Here is a 14,694-nt window from a genome sequence, read left to right as displayed (position 1 = left end):
TGTTGATGTGTCCTTCAAGAGAGGAAGTCAAAACCCAGATCATGGTAATTATGAATGCTTTGTCATGTGATTTATCACCGGGACTGTTAAACATAATTAGGAATACAATATTTTCATATGTTTTTTTTCACATTGACTCCACTCAGCAGGCTCACAGTTGTGCTGTGTAGTGTGATGAGTGGGAGGCTGTTAATAGGGGTAATTTAGCAGCTGGTGATGACTGTCACTATGACTGTGACTCAGTGAGAGGTTTAGCTGCAAACACCATATTGAGTCATGTAATTAAACTGTTTCCTGTCCTCCTCCTCCCCTTTTCACAATGTATGTACAACCAGAAACATACAGCTTTTACAAACCTTCACACAGTCACTGTGAAAAAGTGGAACTCGTATTTTATTGTGTAAAGCAAAAAGTGTTTTTGAGCCGCGTGTCTCAGAATTTAGACGACTTTGTTGATTATAGAGCCTATCTGGTCTATCTGGCACTCCACCACGTCTCCTTTCTGGAAGACAAGAAAACAGTAGAACACTGGGTTAAAAAACAGCTGTACAATAATATCCCTTGAGTTGCTTTATCAATGAACCTTACATTATACTGACTGCACTATACTATTTCAGTGTGGGAATGATGTGGAATAGAGTGGTGGTGTGAGTGAAAATGGTTCATGTTTGTCCCAAAGTTTGGAACCTTTGTTGCCCAAGCAAGAGTGGGCTGTGGTAACTGTCGAGAGTCTAGTGTTTTTGTGTGACAGCGCGTTGTCAGCGTTATTTGCATGTGCGCGCTATCTCTGTGTATGTGTGCGCTCGTGTTCTTTCTGTGACAAACTGAAGCTATAACAGGAATTCTTTCTTTACTTGTTTCTGTCAGTTTCACACAATGATCACCTTGAGGAAGACGGGTGGCTTTCTGAACACTCCCACGCCGGGAGGAGTGCCCGTCAGGAACACATCTCCTGGAGTCAAAGTCACAAACCTGACAGAGGAAGAAAAACACATTCACTTAACATCAAAACTACAGTGTATTTGTTATGCAAAGCATGAACAGCACGAGACAAAGTGATCCTCCTGTGGATTCATGTCTGAAAATTTCTTAAATGGAAAAATCTGGTAACTGAGAGTCTGTATTATGTCAATCTGTAATGAAAACTCATGACATCTAATGCACATACATCCTGATCATGTGAGTGGACTTACTTTGAGACCCAGGCAACCAGCGCAGCTGTCTTAAAGATCATCTGGTCCGTGTTGCTGCTCTGGACCGTCTCTCCATTAACCAGGCAGCGGACGTTCAGGTTGTGAGGATCTGAAGAAGAAGTGACGGCTCATTTATTCCTGTTTCTGTGTTTATACTTTACTTTACTGAACAGCTTCTCAAGAACATAAATGGGACAGTTCCGCATAAATAACACCTCGTCTTTTTTTAATGTTGTGAATGAATGTTGTGTGGTGTTTTGAAGCCTTTCAGTCCTTCACACCATCTTTGAATAATCACAGATTATTCTTCTTTCTGCTCCTTTTCATTCTTTTGCTATTGTTTTATTTATTAGAGTTGTCATTTATCTTTAATTTCTTAAATAAATGAATTAAACTTGACAAACAACGACAATGTAATAACCTTTACCACTGTATTTGATCACAAAAATAACTTGCTTTTTGAAGATTTCTTTCATTATCTGCAGTTATAATCTTTGTTGCTGACAGACCGTAAACCACATTGTCATATTTGTACATCTAAAGTTACAAACAATGTTCATTATTACCAAACTGCTGCTGCCCTAAAATATGTTATTGCTTGTTTTTCTTCAGATGACCAGGTTACAGTGGGATTTACCAGACTCCTCTTCCTCCTTTCTCTCCGCCTACTGTGGTCTCTAGTTCTCTCACCTTTTACTGCGTCGGTGGTAACTAAGGCAGGACCAAGAGGACAGAAGCTGTCGAACGTTTTTCCAAGAAGCCACTGCTTCCCATTTCGCTTCATCTGCCAGTCACGTGCACTGACGTCATTGGCCACAGTAAATCCAGCCACATATGAGAGAGCTTCTTCCTCCTGAACAACAAGAGGAACAAAGTCTGAGTCATGGGTCTTTAAATTGCCATCAGAGGTGACGCTGTGATGCTCACCTGAATGTGTTTTCCTCTTCGTCCAATCACAAAGGCCAGCTCCACCTCCCAGTCCACCTCCTTCACTCGGACAAAAAAAACATGGATGAAGCGAACAAAAAGTGTCGGAGTTGAGTAAAACACTACACACCAATAACTGAGCAGCTTTTTGGGGGGTTCTTCATAAAAATGACCCCTTTAGTGTGTCATTAAACAGAGAGCGACTTATGTCGGTAAATAACCAACACATTTCTGTCTGTTTTAATCATCAGAATCCAGGGTCTTGGATGTGGAGGTCATAAGGACATAAACCCCTCTCTTAGCTGGTGGTCGCCTGGCTCTGTGGAGCTCCAGTCTGGTTTCTGAGCGCAAGACACACAGATCTGATTAAAAAGTAAAGTAAATCTCTACAGTACTATAATTCAAATTCTAAATATTCAAACTCTGCGGACAACGAGGCGGTGTCCCCTCAGCACCACCTCAGTCTGGCTGGAGCTCAGCAGTATGTTTTTTGGTGGCAATTTGGGTCGTATGATGATATGTGTAATATCACAAATGAAAACTTTTATTCCAAACTCAGCTTGTAAACACCATCACTGTAGTTTCTCTCCACACTGTTGCTTTCCGCCTTCCTTTGATTCCACTTTTCAGGCTAACAAGCAGAATCACTTTGATATGATACATCATGATGCTCATTTTCAGCTTCTTGGTCATATTCCACATCTCAGTGTCATAAAGCTCAAGGGGCGAGGTCTCAGAACCTTGAATATACTATGGCGTGGTATTCAAATTCAGACCATTTTCAGAATCACACGTGGGCATAGGGCGACAAATAAGAGCCATTGTGTTGTGTGCGTACCTGGCTCTCTGAAGGTAGTGTGATGTCATCGTACGGGCCTGTGATGGCGTTGGGGAACTTGCTGAAGATGATGGGCTCTGTGGGGATGGGAGCGTTCTGTTCCAGACAGTGGTCGCGGTAATTCATGCCCACACACACCACCTTCTCTGGAGCCAACACGGGAGACAGCAGGTGGATGTTTGAACGCTCCACCACACACTGACCAGACACCAAGGCCCTGAGGAAGAGTAAGAAGGAACATAATGATCTGGGACAGAGATTGAAGAGGAGAAAGTCTTATGTTGATGAAGATTAAGTCAGTGCAGATAATTAAGTAAGACGATGGATAATTATTTTAACAATTTGAGAAATGACTTAAGGGTGAATTTAAAGGTAAAAGGTAAAAAAAAAACGAGAGGCACTATAACACTGAAAATGATTATGCTTTAGATTTATTTAGACGTTTGTTTATGAATAACACAATTTAAGGACATGAAGTGCGATGATATATCATGAGGAGGAGAAAGACAGTGATTTGAAAGCGAAGCTTAATCAGATTGGTGTCAGCGATGAGGAGCATTTAGCACAAAGAAGACTTGATCAGTGAATCGAATCTTTATTGTCATTGTGACAAGACGTTGCATGACAATTAAAAGTGCAGGTTTTCTACTGCAAACGTTTACAAAATATAGAAAGTAAGAAAATATAAGATAAATATGTTAAAAGAACGACAAAATCCTAAACTAACTGAGGAAGACAGTCTTGTGTTCTGAACTATGAAAACATAAACCTGGGATGTGCTGGATGGATGGAAGAATGATAGAAGAATTAAAGAGATGTAAACAATGACAACAAAGTAGTCAGAGCTGCAATTTAATGGGAAATTAACATAGGTTTTTGCTGCTGTGTTCAGCTTGTATCAGGACGTTGTTTCCCCATTTCCCAAGATCACCTGACATACAGACTACCCTTTCTACACTTTGACTGTAACCTGAGCAACCAGTCATCTCTTGCTTTCGAACACTTATAACCTGTTTGTAATGATGTGTTGAGTCACACCTCTGTGCACACTCCAGACCCTTGTCTCCCAGCTCCAGCAGCTCTCTCACAGTGGAGGGCATGGAGGGGTCAAACGCCTTCAGATCCACCACTCCAGACCCTTCACCCTGCTCCACTCCCACTCTGATGACTCCTTCGTCACCTTGGCGACGGAACTGCACCAAACGCATGGCTGCTCCACTCAAGCCTCGCCTCTGCTGGTTTGCTGTTTGCCTTCGAAAGAGTAAAGTCCTGAAGGTGCAAAGAGGGAGTCTCATCTGCTGAGGACAAAAGAAATCAAGTAAACAAAATGATAACAGGTGATGAAAGAGACAGAAAACAGAAATCAGACAAAAACCTAATGAGTTTTCCTTCCCTAAGGGACTCCTGAAGACTGTCTTTCATCAGTTAATAGATTATTTTTGGTAGTCTGCCAGATGTCATTTATTTGTTTATCACCAGTTTCTCAAATGCCAATGTTTCCCCTTTGAATCACAAGTTTGCATGAAGAACCAAACCAAAAAACACTAATCCGTCCTATACGCTGATCTTAATCTTTGCATATTTTAATTTGTAGTAGTGTTAAAGTTGAATCATAAATTTGTTTACTTAAACATAAATAAAAAAAAAATAGACTGCAGATTAAAAGTATGATGTGGAGACACATACTGATCATAGTAACAGTGTTACTGCAGCAAAATCAAGATCTTATTTTATTTAATAACCACCTGTAAACTAATCTGATATGTCTAAATGTGACATCACAAGCTTAAGTTGGCTGATTTTTATTTGGGAGAACCTGCTTACATTGTTTTTCAAAAGCGATGAAATGAAATCTGCATTCACGCTGGTTAATAATTGGGGAAACAAACCACAGTGTGTGCTTAACTACTGACCTGAAAATGATTAAGACTAGAGGCAGAACCAGAAGTAAAGGTAACGCTAGGATGAAAGAAACCCTTACTTGAAAGACATAAAACCTGAGCATTAGTCCACTACTTAGAGGCCTCATCCTCCACTGCACCAGTTGAAGGAGAGTCTTTTGATTGTACATCGCGAACATGTGTATTTACTGGGAGTGGATCAAAATATTGATTTTGGTGATATATCATCGTTCCTTCTTCAAGCAATACGATAAGGGCTAATAATATTGATATTTTAATTAACAAATGAAGACGATCTTTCACTCTCTGTGCGCTGCTACTTCAAATCTTCTCATGGCTGCGTTGCTCAGATGAATGAGGGAATCTTGGGTGGAAGTTACCTGGCCAAATTTACAGCGGGATAATGATGGAGAAAGCTACGTTAAGAGATGCCCCATCCACGTTCAATACGTAGACTTTATGCACTTTGTTCTAGATGTTGTGAATAAAAGAGAAATCCTGCACTTTTAACTTTTCAGACAGATATCATGATGTCTAATTGTCTTACAATATAATGATTACAAAATTGTTGTAATGTGATATTATTGATATCGTGGATGTATCGTGTATTGTATTGTGAGGTACACTATGATTCCTCACCATCTTATTTTTAAGGAGGCAGGAGTTGCTTTGACAGTGGAATATCTGATCTGTCTGCTTACATTGTAGACACAAATACACATAATCTGATTCATATCTGATTTATTCCCACGTACAACTGATGTGACGATATCTGAATCCATTTGTTTTTTTCCTGCTGACACTGTCATGGGTCATTTCTGAATTGGGCCATATAGAAGGAAAATGTCATAATTGGGCCACAAATGCACCACGTAATGTAAATGCAGCCTACTAGTCAGTTTTAAATATTGTAGCTGAACATAGCTATGCTTAAACGGCCTGTCATTTCATTACCTTTTATTTTTCTGCTGTATTATAATGTTTTTGTTGCAGTCACACACAAAAACTGTACTCACCCACTGGGACAGACTCCTGAGGAGACTAATCTCTCTGACTGACCTGATTCTCGGACCAGAATCATTACACAACCGAGTACGAGTTAAAGGTCATAATTCCTCTCACTGACAAATAAGTAATGTGTCAACAAGTTTGACACACAATGTCCAATCATCACAGCTGTCTGACAGCTTCTGTCTATTGATTTACTAACAAAACTGCAGCATTTGCAGAGACACCTGAACGCAGCAGATAAACCACCAAAGATTTCTTCTCCTGCTCCACTGACAGTTCATTGACAGTTCACTGACACTTCAGAGTACTTTGCTTGTAAAAGTGCTCGTTGTTAACTTTGTTCCAGGTTGGTTCACTCACCCCTTTCGCTTCTCTATGGAGTAAACGCGACAAGATTGTTTACTACTTCCGGGTTGTTTTTGTAGTCCACAAGGTCATATCTGTCACAAACGAGACACATTTTTCAACCTACTTAAACTCGAACAACCAAATTTGACTAACTGTAATGTGAATGTGTCCTCGTGCCTTTATTATAATGTTTGCTGAAAAAACATAATATTTATGGACATTTCTTTTCACTACGCGTCCCAAGCGCCTTCAAGAACAATGGGAAATCACCAAATTACCGACCCCACCCCCCATAATTTCCATACTTTTTTGTGTCCACAGCCTAAATATATTCAGTTAACTGCCACTTGTTTGAAGCTGAAACACCAGTTCATCAATAGCTGATTATTTTTGACTAATAATAATCAATTTGTTGTCAAATTTAATTTGTGTAACAGCGTATTGTCTTATCTACAGTGGTGAAACGTACCAATAATATAAAAAAAATATTTATTTAAAATTCCCAAGATTCTGAATTGGGACTTTCTTCACCCTTTTTTGACCCACATTTCACAGCTGACATGTTTGTGGAAAATCTTCTTCATCTTCTTCACCCGGATAACAGTATATCAGGATTTAATGTTGTATAAGATTATGTTTTATACAGTTTGTAAATGTTTAAAAAAAAATTAACGATCCTTTATTTAAAAATAAATGAATGAATGAATTAAAAAAATACTAATCGTTCGTAAGGTTTCCAGAGAAACTTTCTTATGGTCAGATTGAAAAGATAAATCAGACATATTTAGTGTGCAAGTACCTAAAACTATAATTTGTATAATTTAAGTGAATGCACGTAATAACGTTGTAATTCTTGTTTAGCTCACGTGACAAAACCTAACTCGGACTCAAGTTGCGTTTTATGTTTTTGGTTGGTTGTAATAATTACGAGCCAGGAGAAGGCCGTGAAGGCATCGCGGCTGTCACGTGATCCACCGGGGAGCAGTGCATAGCAGTCGCCGGTTGTTGTCTTCCTCTTTCGCCGTAAGGACACTGGAGAAGGCTGACGAAAATGTGCACCGGGTGAGACGATCAGACTATTGTGTCGCGACATATGCGTTAATGTTCACGCAGATTAAAGCGTGAGTGGAAGAACAGCGGAGGAGCACAGGCTGTTCTCCAGGGTGGTTCCCCTGCAGCTAATTTAATCACATGTTCTAATGTATCTGTTACACAGTGTCGTGGTATATTGTAATTCAGACAGATTGTAACAAAGGTGGATTAGTTTTCCACTGCACGCTCTCTGTGTTTGTAAATTGGAGATGGTTTCTCTATGATTGTAACGGAAACCTCTTTTTTTCCTCAGCACTAGGTTTTCTCGTCAGGCCAGAATTGTGTTTTTAATGTTAGAAAACTGTCTTTAAGTATCCTGAAGGATGTGCTGAACATGTGCTTTTCATCACTCAATCATGTTTCTGGATTTGTTTGTACAATTTAGTTTTTTGAGATGCCAATGAAATAGAATTATATTTTAATACACTATAAATTGTCTATAATTGTTGTCTATCAAGGAGCACACTGGGTACAAAGTCTTGGTTTTTGCTGCAGTGATACAGGAATTAATTTGTTCAGTGTTTTACCAGCTGTAATGATTGTTGGTATCAAAGGTCCTGCAGGTTTCCACACTAAATTGACTCCTATCATTAACCTGACTTATACAAAACTGGCATGGAAGTCTTAAGTGCACTGCTCTTTGTGAGATAGCTTATCCAGTGTCATTCACTGCTGCTGACTCAGCATGTACAAAAGGAACTGAGAGTTGTGTTTGTCTCTCCTCTAGAGGCCAGCCCATCGAATGGACGACTGACATCAAGAATCAAAAGTAAGTATCTGGAAACGTTTCTGTGCTTCCTCTTTAGCTGAGACTTTCAGCAGATTGTCGTGTGGTCTGTGACGACTTTGCTTTCTTTCCAGTTTCGATGGCATCGTCTTAGTGACCCAGAGCCATGACACTTTGTCCACCGAGCTGGAGTGTCTCAAAGCTCCTTTGCAGGACTACAGCGCTGTAAGTGTCTTCACTTCCAAACAGCTGCTGCCAATCAAGCTCAGAAAACCAATACAACATTAATTTCTTCTGTTAATTCTTTAGTACACTGACAGACTGCACTGTATAAATTCAGAGATCTGTCTTCTCATCTCTGCCTTTTCTTGGCTAAAATTTACCGTGCGAGTACATGTGAAACATTGCTTGTTTTAAATTGGAGAAATGTACACAGATCAGCCACAACAACAATACCAGTAATGCTGTGTTTGGCACATGATGTGTTAGAACGCTCCTTTGTTACCAGTTCTCAGAACTACCCGTGACAGACAGAATTCGTTGTTGTTTTTTCTGCACCGCTAGGTGGACAGTGGCCTGGGAGAGGAAGTGGTTGTGCTCAAGGTCCCTGGTCTCCCTGGTAACCGGTTGGTGTTTGCATCCACTGGCCCAGTAAACCGCGACTATGATGACGTCAGGCGCTTCGGTGATGCAGCAGTCAGTGGCATCAAACGGTCAGTTATTGGCTAATGAAATGTTTGAGTAAATGACAGTGATTCTTGGTTCCTCCCATTTGCTTCTTTCTATGTCTGTATGTTTATTGTTAAGTCTTTCAATTATTATTATTATTATTATTTACCCATGAGCTGCAGAAGATGCTGCAGAAATGCTGACCTGGACAACAGAACATTAGGTGGACATTGGCAGGGAATCTTACTCATCTTCATGTCTTTCTAGGGCCTTGAAGGCCGGCATGCAGCGCCCCCTGCTGGTCTGCCCTCCACACAAGGACTATCAGAACGCTGCCTTGGTGGCTGCACTCGGAGCTCTTCATGCTCTCTACATGGTGAGAAACGGATTAAGACCTACTAATCCAAAGCTTTTATAAAGGCTGTGTTCCCACTTCACAACCAGTGTTCCTTACACTTTCTACTAATATTCCTCTGTTGATCTGATCACAAGTGGACAGTTTTAAATGGTAATTGCACTGATGTCATCTTTGTTTATAAGTCTGACAAGTACCAACAGTATGAACAGTTTGTATAATGTCATGTGAACAATGTGAGCATTGACCAGTTATTGGATATCAGATTTGACCTTGTGAGTTCAACAACTAAATGGATGTTCAGTGTACTCCTTTTTTAAAGTTTATGACGAGTCACCATGTCTACAAGAGCGACAGTTTAAAGGGTAAACAAACATCGCTACTTGCTGTCGTCTTCTGGTGCTATGTCCTGTGTCCCATCTTCTTGTTTTCATTGACAACATGCGTTTGCAGTTGAGTCGGTAATCAGCACACCCTGGCAGGCTTGGTTGCTCTCACTGAAAACATGGCTGCCAGTGGGAACATAGATTATATTTGCTTTAAAAACGGCCATTTCTTGCAAACACAAAACAAATGCCTGCTTGTAGTGTAGTTTTTCATTATGTGTCTTTTCCCAACAAAGCCTCTTGAAGTGAGAGAGGCCAACTTGAAGCCCACCAACCATAAGGTGTGTGTTCTGGGGCTGTGGGCTGCAGATGATGTTCATGGAAAGAGGCTGGTGGAGCTAGCTGATGCTCTGGAAAGTGGGAGGTGAGTCATATTATTGATGTAATTGTCTGCTGAGATCATGTCCTGTGTTGTTACCCACTCACTCATTCACCGGTCTCATTTTCCCTGCTCAGACTGGCATGTCGTGACATTGGTGGCTCTGATCCTGAGCGAATGGCTTCCCCTCGTGTGGCCGAATACGTCCAGGATCTTTTTAAAGATAGTCCCGTGCAGGTAAAACCAGACATGATGATATGCCTAACACACACAAAAGTACACACTATATTCAACTGACAGGAGGAAGTCAATAGTCATCCTTCAGTTTCAGTCAGACGAACTGTGCAGGTGTTTAAGCCTCTGTTTAAGAATTCATGTGTTTATTCACCCCCAGGTTGAAGTGGTGAGTGACCTGAATGTTCTGGAGAAAGAGTATCCCTGCCTGGCTGCCGTCAACCGCTGCGCCAACTGTACGAAGTATCATTTGATCTCATTTTTGTTTATTTTTTCAACTTAATTAAATAGAAACAAGTACAGTAACACTGAAGAATGTAATGTTTCATATCACTTCATATTTCTAGTGCCCATCCCAAGATGGGCACTAGAAATAACAAACATAAAACATAATCACAAACTTGACCCTCAAAATGTCCACTTCCAAAAGCTGCTATAAAACTTTACAGATTCATATTTGTTTTTGCTCTTTTCTTAAACAACTTCAGCCCTGCTCAAAACGACCACATGTTCAATCATTTTGTGGATTTTAACCCTGTAAATGCCAGTTTGATTACATAAATCCCCCAGCCCTTAACATTTGTTATATGGGGAATAACTGATTTTTGTTTTTTCATAAATAATATTGGCATTAAAGGGTTAAAATGCAGAAAATGACATGAAAATACCTGTTACATATGGTGTTTCTTTCATCATACAGCTGTGCCCCGTCACCAGGGCAGAGTGATCAAGCTGCAGTACTTTGGAGAGGGACCAATCCAGAAGACACTTATGTTGGTGGGAAAGGTAAAAAAAAACAACTGTTATACTAAAATATTAAAGGAAAGCACAAGTTGAAAATAAACCCGGAAGTGCTAACTTGACATACTTGAGTATAAATAAGTAAAAATACATAATAGTATAATAAGGCTAACAGACAGAGTAGTTAGTTATTTGCTTGTTGGTTAGTCTAACCCTCACCTCTTTTGTTACTCACTGGTTCTAATGTGGTGTTTCCAGGGAATCACCTATGACACAGGTGGAGCTGACATCAAGGCCGGTGGGTTCATGGCTGGGATGCACAGGGACAAGTGTGGAGCTGCTGCTGTTGCTGGCTTCTTCCAGGTGATTGACCTTACTTTGCCTCCCAAGATCATTTGGTGTGGCTCAGTGATTTCAAAATCGGAGTTGATTTGTACTTCATGTTGATGAATTAGAACCTTATAATAGAAACTTGTGCTTCAGTGACTTAACTCTCGTTCTGTAGGTTTTAGCCAAGCTGAAGCCCAAACACCTGAAGGTTGTCGGCTCGATGGCCATGGTGAGGAACAGTGTGGGATCAGGTCAGTTTAATCCGCTTGTATTCAGCTCAGTGCGATCAGTGTTAAAGCTTGCTCTGCCTCAGTGTGTGTGACTCTGTGTGTTTTTTTTTCTCAGACTGCTATGTGGCCGATGAACTGGTGGTTTCCCGTGCCGGTCGCAGAGTGAGAGTGGGAAACACGGACGCAGAGGGACGTATGGTGATGGTCGACCTGCTCTGTGAGATGAAGGAGAAGGTCAAACACTCTCATCACTGTTATTACCTGACCTCATTTGTACATTTAAACCTCTTAAATCCTCTCCCTCATAACAGTAGTTTTATTGTGACGATCAACACAAACCGAGATGGCTTCAACAATATCAACGATATACTGTATCCACAAGAACTAAACATCTTAATGTCATCCATTCTATATTATGTACACAGCACATGGCACAATCCAAGAAATACATCTACACCCAGCTATAATATAAATCATATTATTCTGTGAAACAAACTCATTACCCTTCCTTACATCCCAATAATGTTTCATTACACAATGCAGTATTTTAAGTGTTTTGCTCAAATGCAATCACACAATTATGAATCCACCCGGAAGCTGTGACATTGAATTGAATTTTAGTGAAAACAAGGGCATTAAAAATCAGTTTTCTCAACATTTTACTTTAATGATTTCTTTCATTTACCAAGAAGATCCGTTCTCCTTTTGATCATGTCATCTGTTTCTGCAGGCAGTAAATGAAACGTCTCCTGAGCTGTTCACTATTGCAACTCTGACTGGACATGCCATCCGAGCCATGGGACCCAACTACTCTGTGAGTACTATTTAGCAATGGACAGGGAGATTTTGACATTAAAACAATTGTATAGAACCAAAAATAGAGAAACTGCTGGAATTTTGTCCTTGTAGATCATCATGGATAATGGGCCGGCTCATCGTAATGGGAATGCTGCTCAGTGGCAGAAAGGTGAGAAAACTGTACATTGAAGAGAGAAAGTGGAGCGAAACCCTGTCTTTTTGTTAACCCCTATAACACAGAGCATTTCAGCTGCTTTTTTGCATTACTATGTTTAAACGTACAGTATATACAGAGGCTATAAGACTGTGCAATATAGAGTTTCTTATATCCTTTTTGCAGCACAACCTATAGGTAATCTGATGGGAAAACAATCATTTTCACCAGCTATATAAACACCTGAACAAAAAGTACTCATAATGTTTAAAATTGGATTAAATTTGTGAAATTTGTCACAGTTCAAAGTTCACTTGGCTCGTTTTTATGAACAAAAAGAAAAGAAACGGTCTATTTTGTGACTTCTGCACAAGTATTGGTACTTTATATCACTACTAACAAGTGATACACAATGAATCATAACTCTCAACAACACATAAGAAGACAAAAAAAAAACACACATTTTTTTTAAAGCCTGAATATGTGACCTATGAACACACACTGCAGGATGTCCATATATGGAGTTGTGTATTATTCTCATGGCAATTTACCATGGGTTAAGCTGGGAAAACACCCAGGGCTTTCCTTTCCAACTGGGAAACAAATAAACTAAATGTATGAACAATATTCAACAAACACAGTGTAAAAGACAAAGACTGACAGTTGAGCAAAATGCAAAGTGCGCAAAAATTGTCTAAATGACTGTGAATGTGTTGTGCAGCTATACTTTTGACAGACACTAATCTCTGTAAAAGATTAAACACAACATTTTTGTTATAAAACAAAACCGTTTGATCACAGCAGTGGGAGCACTCATTAAACATCATATGACAATCTTTGCTTCAATCCCTATTTTACATGTGTAATGCCCTGGAATGCTCAACAGATGTCACAATTGTGACTTTGAAATCCTGTACTAAGTCAATGACAACTCCATTAGCTTCATGCAAATATATTTCCCCATCACTGATGGAAATGTGGTCTTTGTTGTCTTTGTTGTATTTTCCTTCAGCTGGAGAGAAGTTGGGCGATGTGTTTGAGGTGTCCAGCATCAGACGGGAGGACTACGACTTCCACAAGGGCAAGTCTGAGTACGAGGATATTCTGCAGTGCAACAATCTGCCGTCCTCCGCTACACCACGAGGACATCAGACCCCTGCAGCTTTCCTCATCATGACCTCTGGGCTCGACAAGGTGCTTACATTTTGACAAAATGGGTTTTTATTTATCCTTAATTATGAAAATATAATAAGAAGTGACACGATTAACATGTAATGTCTTTCAATCTTCATTTCCCTCTACAGTATGGTGTGGACTCAAACAAACCTCTGCCGTACTCCCACATCGACATCGCTGGATCCAGTGGTCCTTTCCCTGGTGTCCCAACAGGAGCCCCCATTCTCGCCATGGCAACCAACTACATCCTGTCCAATGGTTTCTAAATGGATGACACAAGTATAAAAAGAGCTATGGTTTTCTGCACTCACTGAACACAAAAGTATAACCATCCAAGTAAAAAAATCCCTGCCAAAACTTGTAATTTACCAAACGTTTACAATTTTTCATGTGTGACTTTACCTTGTATTGTATTTCTGTAAAATCTCTCATTGTTGAGGTGGTGCAGTGGTTAGCACTGTTGTCTGACCACAAGAAGGGTCTTTTTCCCTGGGATCTCCAGCTAACGCCAACAGTCCAAAGACATGCAGTTAAGCTGGAGTGTGTGGTTGTTTGTTGTTCTCTGTATGTTGGTCCTGCAGTGAGAGGCCGAGGACCTGTTCCCCCCCCCTCCCCCCCGTGACCCTCAAGGGGTTAGTTTATTCATGAAGATAGATGTTCTTCTGTCTCTTATCTGATTACCATTTTCTTAAAGGCCTGAATATTTTCTCAGGGGTCCATGGCAGTGTAAAATAACATCCTTTTTTATGAGCGTCTGTATGTGTGTATGTTACAAACCTTGGACGTAGTTGTGTAATTTTTATACGAAATACAGATGTGACACCCTGATCAATAAAACAAATCAGAGCTCATTGTATTGTTTTTTTACATATTTACTTTAATTATTACAGGGAAATAGAGACACTTTAAATCTTTTGAAACAAGTTGGAAGTTGAATATGAAGAGTCACATTTAATAATCAAGTTCATAAGTTTTAAATAAAAACTGAACATAGCTGTGTGGGGTCTATTGTAGGATTGTTGTTAAACAACATTGTTTTGAGTTGACTGTGCTTAATTAACTGCTAAATTTGGCTGTTCATTAATATGAAAAGCCCTTTTCCATTTTGCTGAATAAAAGTTGCAGTAAGAGATTATGAGAATCTCTCAAATTGATTTATAGTCTCACAATCAGTATTTAAAAAAAAAAAAAAAATCTTGATCTGTGTATGAGTAGTAGTTTTTGGCCTTAGCATCTATTAAATGTCAACTTTCAGATGCTTCCAT

General features: G+C 39.9%; 2 protein-coding genes across 5 annotated transcripts; one reads left to right on the top strand and one right to left on the bottom strand.

Moving 5' to 3' along the window:
• Positions 1 to 375: 375 nt before the first annotated feature.
• On the bottom strand, positions 376 to 6,433 carry fahd2a (fumarylacetoacetate hydrolase domain containing 2A). 4 transcript variants are annotated; one of them, XM_044025209.1, is made up of 8 exons: positions 6,231 to 6,433; positions 3,997 to 4,256; positions 2,959 to 3,175; positions 2,121 to 2,180; positions 1,884 to 2,046; positions 1,194 to 1,302; positions 885 to 972; positions 376 to 502 (listed from the first exon to the last, which is right to left on the bottom strand). In XM_044025209.1, the coding sequence occupies exons 2-8, from the start codon at positions 4,251 to 4,253 to the stop codon at positions 440 to 442; spliced, it is 957 nt and encodes a 318-aa protein (XP_043881144.1). In that variant the 5' UTR covers positions 4,254 to 4,256; positions 6,231 to 6,433; the 3' UTR covers positions 376 to 439. The 4 variants fall into 4 exon arrangements, with proteins under 4 accessions (XP_043881144.1, XP_043881140.1, XP_043881142.1 ...); XM_044025205.1 differs by having other exon boundaries at positions 3,997 to 4,253; XM_044025207.1 differs by lacking the exon at positions 6,231 to 6,433 and adding an exon at positions 5,876 to 6,218.
• A 764-nt stretch (positions 6,434 to 7,197) lies between these two features.
• Positions 7,198 to 14,280, top strand: zgc:152830 (uncharacterized protein LOC767682 homolog). Its single transcript, XM_044026978.1, has 16 exons — positions 7,198 to 7,280; positions 8,038 to 8,079; positions 8,172 to 8,262; positions 8,602 to 8,750; positions 8,974 to 9,082; positions 9,684 to 9,811; positions 9,904 to 10,003; positions 10,161 to 10,236; positions 10,701 to 10,786; positions 11,000 to 11,104; positions 11,247 to 11,322; positions 11,417 to 11,535; positions 12,032 to 12,115; positions 12,211 to 12,268; positions 13,266 to 13,447; positions 13,558 to 14,280. Exons 1-16 carry the CDS (start codon positions 7,270 to 7,272, stop codon positions 13,693 to 13,695), a joined length of 1,554 nt encoding a protein of 517 aa, XP_043882913.1. The 5' UTR covers positions 7,198 to 7,269; the 3' UTR covers positions 13,696 to 14,280.
• The last annotated feature ends 414 nt before the right edge of the window (positions 14,281 to 14,694 follow it).

Source organism: Solea senegalensis, linkage group LG5, assembly GCF_019176455.1.
Source record: "Solea senegalensis isolate Sse05_10M linkage group LG5, IFAPA_SoseM_1, whole genome shotgun sequence".
NCBI lineage: Eukaryota > Metazoa > Chordata > Actinopteri > Pleuronectiformes > Soleidae > Solea > Solea senegalensis.
Note: the sequence above shows the minus strand (reverse complement) of the source record. Positions and strands in the feature narration are given on the sequence as shown.

Coding starts and splice junctions, on each gene's coding strand:
- fahd2a (XM_044025209.1), bottom strand. CDS start 4,253: ATGAGACTCCCTCTTTGCACCTTCAGGACTTTACTCTTTCGAAGGCAA. Junction 2,047..2,120: donor GAAGAGGAAAACACATTCAG/GTGAGCATCACA, acceptor CTTGTTGTTCAG/GAGGAAGAAGCTCTCTCATA. Junction 1,303..1,883: donor TACCACCGACGCAGTAAAAG/GTGAGAGAACTA, acceptor CTTCTTCTTCAG/ATCCTCACAACCTGAACGTC.
- zgc:152830 (XM_044026978.1), top strand. Junction 10,237..10,700: donor CGTCAACCGCTGCGCCAACT/GTACGAAGTATC, acceptor TTCATCATACAG/CTGTGCCCCGTCACCAGGGC. Junction 13,448..13,557: donor TGACCTCTGGGCTCGACAAG/GTGCTTACATTT, acceptor TTCCCTCTACAG/TATGGTGTGGACTCAAACAA.